The sequence below is a fragment of the Sebastes umbrosus genome, chromosome 6 (assembly GCF_015220745.1).
Source record: "Sebastes umbrosus isolate fSebUmb1 chromosome 6, fSebUmb1.pri, whole genome shotgun sequence".
Taxonomy (NCBI): Eukaryota; Metazoa; Chordata; class Actinopteri; order Perciformes; family Sebastidae; genus Sebastes; species Sebastes umbrosus.
In genome coordinates this window covers 2,844,495-2,858,676 of record NC_051274.1, presented here as the reverse complement: position 1 = coordinate 2,858,676, position 14,182 = coordinate 2,844,495, and the positions used below count along the sequence as shown (strand labels likewise).

At 45.6% G+C, this 14,182-nt stretch overlaps 1 protein-coding gene across 5 annotated transcripts in view; it reads right to left on the bottom strand.

Annotated features, from left to right (window-relative positions):
* arhgap4b (Rho GTPase activating protein 4b) overlaps window positions 1-14,182 on the bottom strand; it is a 42,667-nt gene that overhangs the window by 14,346 nt on the left and 14,139 nt on the right. For all 5 annotated transcript variants that reach the window (XR_005207278.1, XR_005207277.1, XR_005207279.1 and 2 more), the window contains exons 3-12: window positions 9,503-9,674; window positions 8,731-8,893; window positions 6,629-6,691; window positions 6,339-6,512; window positions 5,930-6,058; window positions 5,356-5,577; window positions 4,327-4,428; window positions 3,026-3,211; window positions 2,751-2,835; window positions 116-143 (exon numbers count right to left, since the gene is read on the bottom strand). Coding sequence is in view for 2 of the 5 variants with exons in the window: in XM_037772888.1 (XP_037628816.1) it covers window positions 116-143; window positions 2,751-2,835; window positions 3,026-3,211; window positions 4,327-4,428; window positions 5,356-5,577; window positions 5,930-6,058; window positions 6,339-6,512; window positions 6,629-6,691; window positions 8,731-8,893; window positions 9,503-9,674 (1,324 nt within the window). In the remaining 3 variants the exon portion in view is untranslated. The remainder of the gene's footprint in view (window positions 1-115; window positions 144-2,750; window positions 2,836-3,025; window positions 3,212-4,326; window positions 4,429-5,355; window positions 5,578-5,929; window positions 6,059-6,338; window positions 6,513-6,628; window positions 6,692-8,730; window positions 8,894-9,502; window positions 9,675-14,182) is intronic.

Here is a 14,182-nt window from a genome sequence, read left to right as displayed (position 1 = left end):
TTGAAATTTGGTTAATCTCTGTCCTCTTGTCCTTGTCCTCTCTGCTCTCTCCATGTCTCCATGTCTCTGTCAGTCACACTCTCTTTATTCTTAGCTGTGTAAATACGCTGTTTACCTGGAAGGGTCACTGTCGACGGCCTCAGCTGGAAGACAGAGAGAGAAAACAAGTGAAAGTGAATAAGGTTTGGTTTAGGGTTCCTGGTGCAAACAACGTGCAGGATTATTAAAGGGGAACTCCATGATTTTAAACATCAAAGTCTGTCTACAGGTGTTAGGGAGTACCACTGCAGATGTGAAAAAAAAGTCGTATGAAGCCTTTTGTGGCTCCAGAGGGAGCCATGGGAAGTCTGACCACTTAAGTCAGCGCCTGTTGGGTGTAAAGACTACATGTTTGAAAGTGAAAGAAATTTGGGGAATGGTTACATTTGAAGCTGCTAGCATAAAAAAAATGAAATCTCTGATTAAACTGTTGGCTGCCGAGTTGCATTGTGGGTAATGTAGGCACCAGGTTTTGACAAGGAAAAAGAGTGAGTGGAATAATAAAAGAGACTGGGCCCTATTTAAACAATCTGTAGCGCATGGCCTAAAGTGCATGGCACAAATATATTTAGGGCGTGTCCTACTTCACTTTTGCTGGTTAAACAGCGCGTAATCTGGGCGCAAAATAATGGCGGGTTCACATAGGCCGAGGAAGCGCTGCGATTTTTAGGAGAAGCGCTGCCAGCGTGCTTCCGGTGCCCATGTAAATCAATTGGGCTGTTCACACAGGATGCTGTCCAGCCGTCCTTGTGTAACAGCCAGTCTCCTGGTATCTCCTCCGTGCTCTTGAGACCGTGCTGGGAGACGCAGCAAACCTTCTTGCGACCGCACGTATGGATGTGCCATCCTGGGGGAGCTGGACTACCTGTGCAACCTGATTGGGCTGCAGGTACCGCCTCATGCTGCAAGTAGTGACAAGGACACTATCAGAACATGGACCTAGAGAAGAATCAGTCAGGAAGGATGAGGAGAGAGCAGCTCCCTGTGGCCACCACATGCAGAACCATTCCCTGTCTGGGGGTTGTCTTGCTGTTGCCTCTCCATCGCACCTGTTGTCACTTTCATTTGCACCAAAGCAGGTGAAAGTGATTCACAATCACTTGAGCTTCCTAAATGGACAGATTGATATCCCTGAAGTTTAACTGATGACAGTGTTATACTGTGATGATTAAGTGTTCCCTTCATTTTTTTGAGCAGTGTATATATATAAACTGGAAAAAGAAAGTTCTGAAACTTGTGTTTGGCCGTTTATTTCTTGTCACAATGCTAATTGGCATTGTATTTTACATCGTTGGAAAGCCTGTTTATTTACCTTCACAATGATGTCCAACTTGTAAGGATCATTCATTTGCAGCACAGATGATTATGTGGGGAGCGCCCAAGAAAAATTTGCCAAAATGCTCTGCCAATGGTAAACAGTGTATTCTCATAAGGCTACCAGGAAGCCTGCAATGACTGCCCTTCACCGTCAGGCCCGTTTGCGCTGGTGTCAACAACACAGACAATGGAACCCGAACATGTGGGGGAATGTCATGTTCAGTGATGAGTCCAGGTTCTGTCTGCCAAAGTTGGATGGCAGGGTCAAAATATGGAGACAACGCGGAGAACGCTATGCTGATTGTTGCACCGATGGAGTAACAGCTTTTGGTGGGGGCAGTGTCGTGGTGTGGGGCGGCATCTCCCTCACTGGCAAAACAAGGCTTGTCATCATTGAAGGCCATCTCAATGCAGTGAGATATCAGGATGAGATTCTGCAGCCAGTGGCGATCCCATATCTCCACAATCTGGGACCTAACTTCATCCTCCAAGATGACAACGCTCGCCCCCACAGAGCCAGGGTTATCACAGACTACCTCCACAATGTGGGAGTAGAGAGAATGGAACGGCCTGCCAAGAGTCCAGACCTCAACCCAATTCAACACTTGTGGGATCAGCTTGGGCGTGCTGTACGTGTTAGAGTGACCAACACAACCACGCTGGTTGACGTTAAAGGTTAAAGTGTAAAATAGCCAATATGTCTTGTTTGTTCCTTGTTACTGATAGAGAGTTCAATCATCCAATCCACCAAACAACTCAAAACAATAGTCAATACCAACAGGAGAATACACTGTTTACCATTGGCAGAGCATTTTGGCAAATTTTTCTTGGGCGCTACCCACATAATCAGCTGTGCTGCTCATCCCACAAATGCATGATCCTTACAAGTTGGACATCATTGTGAAGGTAAATAAACAGGCTTTCCAATGATGTAAAATACAATGACCATTAGCATTGTAACAACAGAGAAATAATCCACCAAACACAAGTTTCCGAACTTTCTTTTCCCAGTATATATACTGTATACATATACATATATGTATACAGTATATATATTTATTTCTAGTCTTCCGACCACTCAAAGAGCTTTACACTACATGTCAGCATTCACCCATTCACACACACATTCATACACTGATGGCAGAGGCTGCCATACAAGGTGCCAACCTGTCCATTAGGATCTGATCTAAATACTCATTCACACATCGATGGATCAGCCTTCAGGAGCAGTTTTGGGTTCAGTATCTTGCTCAAGGACACTTGGACATGACTGGAGGAGCCGGCCCATGGAGTACTCTGGCATAATTTGTAAAGACTGATCATTCCAACGGAAACAGCGGCAACATGAGAAGAAATTGCCCGACCCGACATCTATCACTGTAGGATAAGAGTACCTTTCTGTATGGCATCTTGTAGAAGGTCATGTTTGGCTTGAAGTTTGAAGGTCATCGAACTGCTGATGAGGAAGTCCTTCACTTTCTGAAACAAAAAAAAAAAAAAAACACATTACAGTTTTTCCTCAACTGCTTAAACTTAAACTTCCAGCGGGGTGGCCTCCTAGCTAACCTATGCTAACCTAGGGAGGATGAGACATACTGTATATAGATATAGATCTTTAAAGATATGCTAACAGCAATATGTCCACCTCTAGCCAACTGTAATAACTCACTGTAAAGTAGTAGATCTCTGTCTCCTGTTGATTGGCTCGACGCTTGGCGAGGGCAAGTTTTGGGGCGGTGCTTCCTCCAGGTGGCTCATTTGATAGGCTGGTGGGCACGTCGGGGGAGGGGTTACAGTCGCTCTCACACATGTTGTCCAGCAGCGCTGTCAGCGTGGCTTTAAGTGTTTTACTGACCTGAGAAAGACAAACACACGTTTCATTCATTTACAAGATATTATATCAAAGCAGGTTTTCATTCACGGCTCATAGTGTCAAGTTACACATTGTCAAAGTGAGTGAGTGAGTGAGGGACTGAGTGAGTGTGTGAGTGAGGGACTGAGTGAGTGAGTGAGTGAGTGAGTGAGGGACTGAGTGAGTGAGTGTGTGAGTGAGTGAGTGAGTGAGTGTGTGTGTGAGTGAGTGCCTGAGTGAGTGAGTGAGTGAGTGAGAGAGTAAGAGAGTGAGTGAGTGTGTGACTGAGTGACTGAGAGAGTAAGAGAGTGAGTGAGTGTGTGACTGAGTGACTGAGTGAGTGAGTGAGTGAGTGTGTGAGTGAGTGAGTGAGTGAGTGAGTGAGTGAGGGACTGAGTGAGTGAGTATGTGAGTGAGTGAGTGAGTGAGGGACTGAGTGAGTGAGTATGTGAGTGAGTGAGTGAGTGAGTGAGTGAGTGAGTGAGTGAGTGAGTGAGTGAGTGTGTGAGTGAGTGCCTGAGTGAGTGAGTGAGTGAGTGAGTGAGTGTGTGAGTGAGGGACTGAGTGAGTGAGTGAGTGAGTGAGTGAGTGAGTGAGTGAGTGAGTGAGGGACTGAGTGAGTGAGTATGTGAGTGAGTGAGTGAGTGAGGGACTGAGTGAGTGAGTATGTGAGTGAGTGAGTGAGTGAGTGAGTGAGTGAGTGAGTGAGTGAGTGAGTGAGTGAGTGAGTGTGTGAGTGAGTGCCTGAGTGAGTGAGTGAGTAAGAGAGTGAGTGGAGTGTGTGACTGAGTGACTGAGTGAGTAAGAGAGTGAGTGAGTGTGTGAGTGAGGGACTGAGTGAGTGACTGAGTGACTGAGAGAGTAAGAGAGTGAGTGAGTGTGTGAGTGAGGGACTGAGTGAGTGACTGAGTGACTGAGTGAGTAAGAGAGTGAGTGAGTAAGAGAGTGAGTGAGTGTGTGAGTGAGGGACTGAGTGAGTGACTGAGTGACTGAGTGAGTAAGAGAGTGAGTGAGTAAGAGAGTGAGTGTGTGTGAGTGAGGGACTGAGTGAGTGACTGAGTGAGTGAGTGAAGAATTAAATTAATTAAAGAAACAGGCAGTGAGAATAATTTGCTGACCTCCTCTGTTTCCAAGGTAACGGCAGCGAGTCGAGACTGAAGCTGCTGGAACCTGGTCTCCAGCTCGTATCTCACCTGGCTCTCCGCACTCACCTCACACACCTGAAATAAACCAAATATGATATAACACTCAGAGAAATTCTCAAGTTGAAACCAGTGAGTAATTGTTTAGAGAGAGACAGGAGGGGCAGAAGGTGGGATTCTTCAAAAAATCTGTGATTATTTCATTTCAGGTTGACTTTAAAAACACAAATGAGTTAACCCTCTGAGACCCGCGGGCCCGGGGGGACCCCGACTGACTTTACTGTCTTTCAGAGGCTAGAAGGTTCAGTTTTAGAGCTACAGTGAAGCTGCAGATATCATATGAAACTAGAAAACCATCAAGGAATTCATTAGTACCAACCATGTCATGCTAACATGTTGGGAAGGAGAAACTCATTAAACACATTAAGTTGATGGAGTTTGGAGAAACAGACAGGACTACCAACGTGTGAGCAAAGCATTGTGCTGCTGTGGATGGGGGGCAGCAGCTAAACACATACAAAAATCAATATCAGTTCAAGTGGACGCTATATTTAGAATATATTCACAGCTTTACCTCACCGTCAGACAGCCCTTTCTGATGGGGAACTGAAGCCGTTATATCCATCTATGCTCTCTTCAAAGCCGCTTCACCTCTCAGAACACGGAAGAGTTGCTGGTCTACCGCTGCCTCGATGGGTTAGTTTGTTTGTGTTATTTTGTGACTTTCATGTTTTAAAGGTTAGTTCAGATTCTCTGAGGTAAAATGATTGTTTTTGTTAAAGGAGTTTAGTGGCTGACTATGCAGCAATTTGTGAGCACTATAATAAACAAGTCAAATAAGCAACAGGGTGTCATGGGAGACTGTCACAGTGTCAAATGTAAATTTAATAGGATTAGCAGTTGCATTTTGATACTAAAACTAAACTAAAAACAGAGGTGCACTTAAGCCAATGTTTCCCCACCGATCCAGCCTGTGATTGCTGTACAGTAATTCTTATTCTTCACCTGGTCTCCCTCATGTGGATGGTAGCTGAATCTGAATGGAAGGCAGAAAGCGGCATCATGTTGCTGTAGCAACGCATCTCTGTCTCCACCGTGGTCCAGGGACGTAACAGCAGCCTCCAGCTGCTTAAGACCTGACTCTTCTGTCTTCTGGATGCGCCACCTACTGGCCATGTAGCACTTCATCACCCTCTCCACAGACAGATGGAAACCCAGGTCGCAGCACTGCCGGGGGGGGATTGATGGAAGGGGAGCAGAGAGGAAGGAGAAAAGGGAGAAGGAAATGGCGACAGAGGGGACGACAGAGAGAAAGACGGGAAATGATATAGTGGGAAGGCAATGATGGAGCAGGGGAGGTCAAAAGGATAGGGTTGGAGGGAGGAAGAATAAAAAACATGAGGTGATTGTGGTGTGGGAGAAAAGATAGCGAGTTATTTAGATATCAAAATCTCCCCATATCTCAACTTTTCTTCAGATGACAACAAAGAGTGGCACAAAAAGGTAACTCAAAACCACTGAATGGTCCCAGTCTCAGAAGCACACACACAGACAATCACACAAATTGCATGTTTCTTACGTCGATGAGAGTGCTGATGTCCTGCAGGTAGTACTTGTTCATGGCTGCATTGGCTGCTGCTAGATTCAGCAGGTAGTCATTACGAGCCTTGGTACACTTCAGCTGGTTCTCCTGCACTCTGCCATGCCTCTGTGCACACGCACACACACACACACACACACAAATCAAGTAAGAGAAGATCAGAACACACACCCACGTGTTGATAAAAAGACAACACTAGTGATATCACGTGACCATGACCATGGCCCCATCTCACTCATAAAATACACATATAATGCAGTTATTTGAAGTGTATACACTTAAGCACACTCAGACAAAACAACAGGAACAGGAAACGGTTTGTTCTGTGGAAAAAAACAGCGCAAGACTTCCTGTGAGTCTCTCACACACACCGCCGACACACACTCACTTTCTCCATTAATCTCTCCATCTTCTTGACGGAGCTCCGCCTCTGCCCTCCCGATTGGCCGGGGCCGAGCTCAGCCGACTTGCCGGTGTGTCTCTCCTCCAACCGCTCAGCTTCCTTGAGTTTCCCTTCAGCTATCAGACAGTCTGTGTGGTACTGGTTATACGTCTTCAGAGCCTTCATTACACACATGTCACATAAATGGAAACTCCACATCAGCATTGTCAGAGTCTGTGCATTATTAACATTATTTTGCATTATTACATACAAAGACAACGATATAAAATGCTCACCGTCTGCATTTCAGTGGTGACCTTCAGCAACTCATCCTGCATCTGGATGCCAACTTCTTTGCTCTGCAATTTACAAAAGCAGATTGATTTGACACTTGCCAGACGCCTATATTAGAAATTCCTTTAAAGCACAGTTGCTAAAAGTGCGGCCCGCGGGCCAATGGCGGCCGTAACATGAAATGCATGCATTATATTTAATCATCCGCGGCCCATTTCAACACTTTCAATAGCCAATAATGGAGCGGATAGTGGAAAAATCATGCAAATAGTGATACAAGCACCAAATTTGGCAAGATGATTCCAGAGGGGACGCTTAACAAATATAAACGGTTGGCTGATAATGGTTTCTCTCATAGATAGTTTTAATAATTTTGATCTGCAATATGGCGGCCAGGGAATCAAGCATCAAGACCAAGCTGTTTCATTTTCCCGCCGAAAAAGAGTCATTGCGACACAAAGAGACAAAGCCATCAGCTGCAATAGGAAGTCCCTGGATGCTGTGACCCCATGCTCTCATGAGGAAGCAGACACTAAACAGACATAAAATAGCCGCCATATTGCAGTTAAAATAGTTAAAACTATCAAAATTAGATCCAGCATGCTAGAAAACATTTAATTTGACACCAAGATCACTCAAATCGATCAAGTAGATGAATTTCTATGAGAGAAACCATTATCGGCAGTTCAATTTGGTGGCCATCTTGGATTTTCAAGTGGCCAATCGTTTATATTTGCTTAGTGACGCCTTGCCAATCATCATGCCAAATTTGGTGCTTGTATCACTATTGGCACGATTTGACTGAAAAATTGATGTTATCCAATCCACTAAACATGTAATACACTACTCGGCCACTGCATCAAACCACCCAACGGAAACGGTCTCGTCGTGGGCTTTAGAAAATTCCTGAACTTAAGTGAAATCACCTCTGCTTGATTTAAAAACACAAGACTTGAATATGACAGTAAATGATTCATTAAAGAAAAATCCTTTACTTAAACCCTTATTTTAATGGTTTTAGCCGTTGTTTCTATTAGTAATCATATTTTGTTTTGCAGAGAAACACAGCAATTCACAGCTGTACTACTACGCATGTCTACAAAGTTTATCATTGACGTCCTATTTTTGGCTGGACTGCAGAGGCGGAAGCAAATTTTCGCCCCGCTTTCCTCCATTTCCTCCATCAACCATGGAAGAAATAACCACTGTTGCTGCTTTGTACATGTTGTGGAAGTCACGGATATGTCAGAAAACCAAACGCCGTCGTGTCTGGGTTCATAACATCATCCGGGGGCAAGCTGTATTCACATACAGCGCCATTGAACTGACTGTATCTAGCAAGCCACACGTCGTCACTGCGTTATGAACCCAAAATAATAATAATAATAATAATAATACAATAAACAGATCAGAAGTGTGCCGAAATAACTACATAATGATACTGATTAGTAAAAAGTCTGAATTCATGTTTTGTCAGGTCTGTCCACAAGACGACAAGCAAACAACTTTTAAGATGCTTGTTTTCTGAATGGAGTTCGGATCGATCACTGCCAGGCTATGCTAACATTGTAGCTAATCCATTAACACTCCATCTAGGAATAAATACCGCAGCAACAACATCAGTGATCACAGCGGGAATATCTAAACGCTGATAAACTTTCGCTGTATATCATGCTAATACCTTTTCACCTTGTATAAAATGTGTAATATAATGACTAGTTAATGGTACCATTTACTGTTACTGAATGTTTGCTTCATTATAAGTTGTCTTTCAATCAAACATAAGTGGGAAAAAACTGTTCACAAAACATTATAGACATGACCATTGACTATTTGTGTAACAATTTAGCCACAAATTCACATACTGACCATATGTGGTCCAGCAATATACTCGGTTTTGACCGAGTCTTGTTCAACTACATTCACCTTGTTTCCACTCTCAGGCTCAGATAGTATGCTGTTTAAAACTGCATCCAGCGGTTTTACCACATCTCCACATCTCAGCATTGAATATGATCGATAAAATGTTTCTAGCTGAGAGGAGCAATAGAAGGATGACCTCCAAGGAGGTGTGTCTGTGTCCTAACACCAAAGATCCACTGACCCGTTTGTGCAGACGGTGTGTGTCTTCCGTACTGTGTGCCAACCGCTGTGTGAGTGTGTTGCAGCAGGTGTCACCCAGAGCTGCATGTTCCCGGCTCTCCAGACGAGTCTGAGTCAGCAAAACGGACCAGACCTGACACACTGACTGACCCCACTGCTCCTTCCTGGAGAAAAAAAACAGACATCCTCACTGAATTACAGCCTCATGAAACACTTAAAGGTCCCATATTGTAAAAAGTGAGATTTTCAGGTCTTTTATATTATGAAACAGGTTTAAATGCTATATAAATACTGTTAAACTATCAAAACGTTCAATATACAGAGAAATACACACAGCCGTATTCAGAAATTGTGCGTTTCAAACAAGCCGTTAGGATTTCTGTCCATTTGTGATGTCACAAATATACAATATTTAGACCATTACACGGTTTTAAACATAAACATTCTAAATGTGTCCCAGTTTATTTCCTGCTGCAGTGTATGTAAATAACATCAGTTGACGGGAAGTACACATGGACAAGCTGTTGCCTAGCAATGCAATTCCGTTGCAATCCGTTGAAATGCACTAAAACAGAGCGTTTCAGACAGAGGCTAAATACAGGTATATTCAGGCAGACAGTATGAGGAAAATAAAGTTTTTTTTTAACATTACAGCATGTAAACATGTTCTAGTGGAAACACAAAATACAAGTATGAACCTGAAAATGAGCACAATATGAGACCATTAAGAAAAGACACACGTCCACTCACTCACATACTGTATACACACTTACTTCTTAGTCTTGTGGGTGTATCGCTCGGTGAGTTTGTCGAGGGCACGCGCATATTCAGCCTCAATGTCGCCTCTGCGCCGGAGAAACTCAGAGAGGTCAGAGAGCTGCTGCTGTTTCACCTCCACCTGAGAGTCTAAAATCTTTATCTGGTCCGTGAGCTGGGCCCGCAGGTCTGACACACACACACACACACACACACACACACACACACACACACACACACACACACACACACACACACACACACACACACACACAAAGACAGACAGAGAGTGAGACAGAAGCACAGTCATTTCACCCCAGCCAACATTTGTATGTGGGACCCATGTGGGTAGTAAATGGGCTGAAAAAGCCCTATATGGGATTGTCTGCGGATTCCATAATGGCCCAATGTCAATTGCGCACATGGATTCCATGCAGGTTTACAATGGGTGTTATATGGGCCCCAACTGGGCAACATATTCAAGACCCATCTTAGTCCCAGCTTTGCGTTCTATGTGGGTACTACATGGGGACTACATGGGCTGAAATATGGGTTGTAAGTGGGTTTGTCAACAGTTTCCATGTTGGCCCCATGCCAATTACCCTTGTGGGTTTCATGCAGGAGTACACTGGGTGTTATATGAGCCCAATCTGGGCAACATAAACCAAAACCCATCTCTAATTTCCCATTAGTGACCCACCTAGGACCCACATGGGTAGCCCACTTGGGGGAGCCCATGTGGGACCTATTTAGTTGACTCAACTGGGCAACATTTGTGTTGCCCATTCTGAGCCCATACACTAATTTCCCATTAGTGACCCACCTAGAACCCACATTAGTTGACCCAAGTGGGCCCCAGATAAGATGCCCATTTTGGGCCCATACCCACATGGTACCCGGGTACCCCCAGCATAACCCATGTGGGGCCCACATAACCATGTTGGCTGGGACATGTTTATAACCCTGGACACATACTGACACATGCAAACACAGAGTGACATGAGAACACACACATACTGTACATGGATGAACACAGTGATCAGTCTTTGTTTTTTTTGGTGAACGCTGTACATCACAAAAAAAGCTTTGATTTAGAATTACCCATCCAATACATAGTACAAAATATTTACTCACTCTCAACTAAGTCAACGAAATCACTTCACAACTAACACACATGATAATCCTTTAAAATGCAATGTATTGTTTGAGATTAAACCAACTGTGTTCCTGTCACATTTCAGATGTTTATGAGGAGTTATAAATCAACCAAAGAGGGATTTCCCCTCACCACTGGACTAAACAACCCATGTGTATATAAAGTAGCTCCGCCTCAACCAGCTGCAACAGTGATATTGCACAATATTGAAAATTGAATATTGCATGTCATATACCATAAAATACTTCACAGGGGCAGTTCTGCTGCATAATGAGTACTTTTTATTTTGATACTTTTAAAACCATTTTGCTGATAATACTTTTTTTTACTTTTACTTCAAATTTGGAGCAGTGTGTATTTAGTGGCATTGAGATTGCAACCAACTGATTACGCTCACCCCTCCCTTTCCAAGCATGTCGGAATACATTTTCACTCCCAACTCAATCAAATACCAACGCTTGGTCAGTGGCCCTGCGCTTCAATGACGCTCCCCTCTAGTGTCAGTTTTGGACGTGTCAGGGACGGCGTGTCATTATACGCTTGTTACATGCGTAGTGTCTTTTCAAAATAAACTTCCACAACCACTTAGGTAGGGTTAGGAAAATATAGTGGTTGATGTTAACTTGACTGACTAACGACTCACGTGACTACCGTTACTAACGTGACTACTGATTGACGTGACAAAAAGCTAACGTTGATGTTTAGTATCACACGGGAAATGAACAGATGTCTCCTGGGTGAAAGTCTACTTTATTTACACAGCACATGACTAAAAACTCACCCATGACTAAAAACTTAAACCTTTATTACATTCGTCATATACACACAGGTACATGCATGGAATTTGACATTTGCATTTAACCCATCCCAAGCATTGCAGGACATTACTGTTTGTCTATTTCGTGTCTTTACATCTCTAGGGGAGGGACCAGACCAAGAGCGAATCACATACCCCTATGAATCGGAGAGAACGGACTTGCAGAACCTCGCCCGGATTAAGGAGACCGGGGCCCCCTCCTGGAGCCAGTACCGGGGGAGGGGGGGGGGGGGGGCTGGGGGAGCATGTGGTGGCCTCCACGCATAGCTCTGGTTCCGGAACCATACCCCTGGGAAGGGGCTGGACTCTCTCCTTTTCCGGAGTTGCCCAGGGTGAGAGGCGCCGGGCGGGTGTGGGGATACTCACGAGCCCCCGGCTGAGCGGCACTGTGTTGGAGTTCTCCCCAGAGAATGAGAGGGTCGCCACTCTGCGGCTGCGAGTTGCGGGGAGGAAATCTCTGACTGTTGTGTGTGCGTATGCACCAAACAGCAGTTTGGAGTATCCGGCCTTCTTGGAGTCTCTGGCTGGCGTCTTGGAAAGGGTGCCGACTGGGGACTCTATAGATCTGCTGGGGCACTTCAACGCTCACGTGGGCAATGATGGAGAAACCTGGAGGGGGGTGATTGGGAAGAACGACCTGCCTGATCTGAACCCGAGTGGTGTTTTGTTATTGGACTTCTGTGCTAGTCATGGATTGGCCATAACAAACACTAAGTTCGAGCATATGTGGTTCATATGTGTACTTGGTACCAGAACACCCTAGGCCAACGATCAATGATCGACTTTGTGGTCGTATCATCAGATCTGCGGCTGTATGTCTTGGACACTCGGGTGTCCCCCCACCTCCTGGTGGTGAGTTGGATCAGGTGGCGGGGGAGGCTGCTGGACAGACCTGGTAAAGCCAAACGTGTAGTGAGGGTGAAATGGGAACGTCTGGCTGAGGCCCCTGTCGTGCATCCCGTGGGAGGCTGGGGACATAGAATCAGAGTGGGCCAGGCTCAAAGCCTCCATTGTGAAAGCGGTTGCTGGAATCTGTGGTCGGAAGGTCGTCGGGGCCTGTCGTGGCGGCAACCTAAGAACCCGCTGGCTGAAGAAGGAGGCCTTCTGGGTTTGGTTGGCCTCAGGGGTCCCCGGAAACAGCTGACAGTTACCGGTTGGCTAGAAGGGCTGCAGCTGTAGCGGTCGCAGAAGCAAAAACCCGGCTGTGGAAGGACTTTCGATTGGCATCAAGGAAGTTCTGGAAAACCGTTAGACGACTCAGAAAGGGAAAGCAGGGCTTAACTTAGGCTGTGTTCAGCAGGAGAACTGCGGACCCGGACTGGGTATCATTGAGCGGTGGAAAGAGCACTTTGAGGAACTCCTGAACCCGTCTAACATGTCCTCCGTAGAGGAGGCAGAGTTTGAAGACTCGGGGGAAGGCTTGTCCATATCCTTGGCAGAGGTCGCTGAGGTAGTCAAAAAGCTCCTCAGCGGCGAGGTGCCGGGGGTAGATGAGATTTGCCCTGAGATGCTGAAGGCTCTGGACATTGTTGGGATGTCTTGGCTGACACGCCTCTTCAGTGTCGCATAGAGGACGGGGTCATTGCCTGTGGAGTGGCAGACAGCGGGGGTCGTTCCCATTTTTAAAAAGGGGGACCAAAGGGTGTGCTCCATTTATCGGGGTATCACACTGCTTAGCCTCCCCAGAAAACTTTATTCTAGGGTGCTGTAAAGGAGGCTCCGACCGATAGTCAAACCTCAGATCCAGGAGGAGCAATGCGGATTCCGTCCTGGCCGTGGAACAGTGGACCAGCTCTTTACCCTCGTGGGGCTGTTGGAGGGTTCATGGGAGTTTGCCCATCCAGTCTACATGTGTTTTGTAGACTTGGAGAAGGCTTACGACCGTGTCCCCCGGGGAGTCCTGTGGGGGGTACTGCAGGAATATGGGTAACCGGGGTCGTTGTTACGAGCCATCTGGTCCTTGTATAACCAAAGTGAGAGCTGTGTCCGTATACTGCCCCCACGACCCGACCCCAGATAAGCGGAAGAAAATGGATGGATGGAAGGATGGATGGATATCTCGCCTTGCTTGTTAATAAATATGAAAAAAGCATTGCATGCATATCACACCTGCTTCTGCTTGCAGAGAATGAATAAAATGCTGTCCGTGCTGTCATTTGGAGGTGTGATTCAGTTCACATAACCTTGTATTACACACAAGCTTGTATGCAAACACAGCGAAGCCAGCAATGATGTGGCCTGGCGCTGCACTTTGGTTTGAAAAGGCTAATACAAACACCGTTCTCTTCAGATAACCCCGCCTTCACTTTGCTCTCTCACCTACCTCTCTCTCTTCTTTCTTCTACTCTTACCTGTTCTCAGCTCTCTCTGTCTTTTCTTCCTCCCCCACCACCCCGCTCACTCTTTCCCCTCTTTACTCTTTTGCTCTGTCTCTGTGTGAGTACACAGCCCGGGGCTGACTGGATGTGAGGAGACAGCATCACTAATACTGGCTATAAATACACCCTTAGTAGTACAGTACAGAAAGCCCCACAAAGCCATGGCATGCACCCTCCAAAACACAGCACGCACACACACACACACACACACAGCAGTTGTCATATGAAAATCTCTCTAAATAACGCCAACATTGTCATGCTCATGTTTTTACTCTGATTAAGGGCTTCTGTGCTCTCCTGTTGGCTTTAAGAGACTCTGTATGGATTGTCATCAAGCTCCAAACAA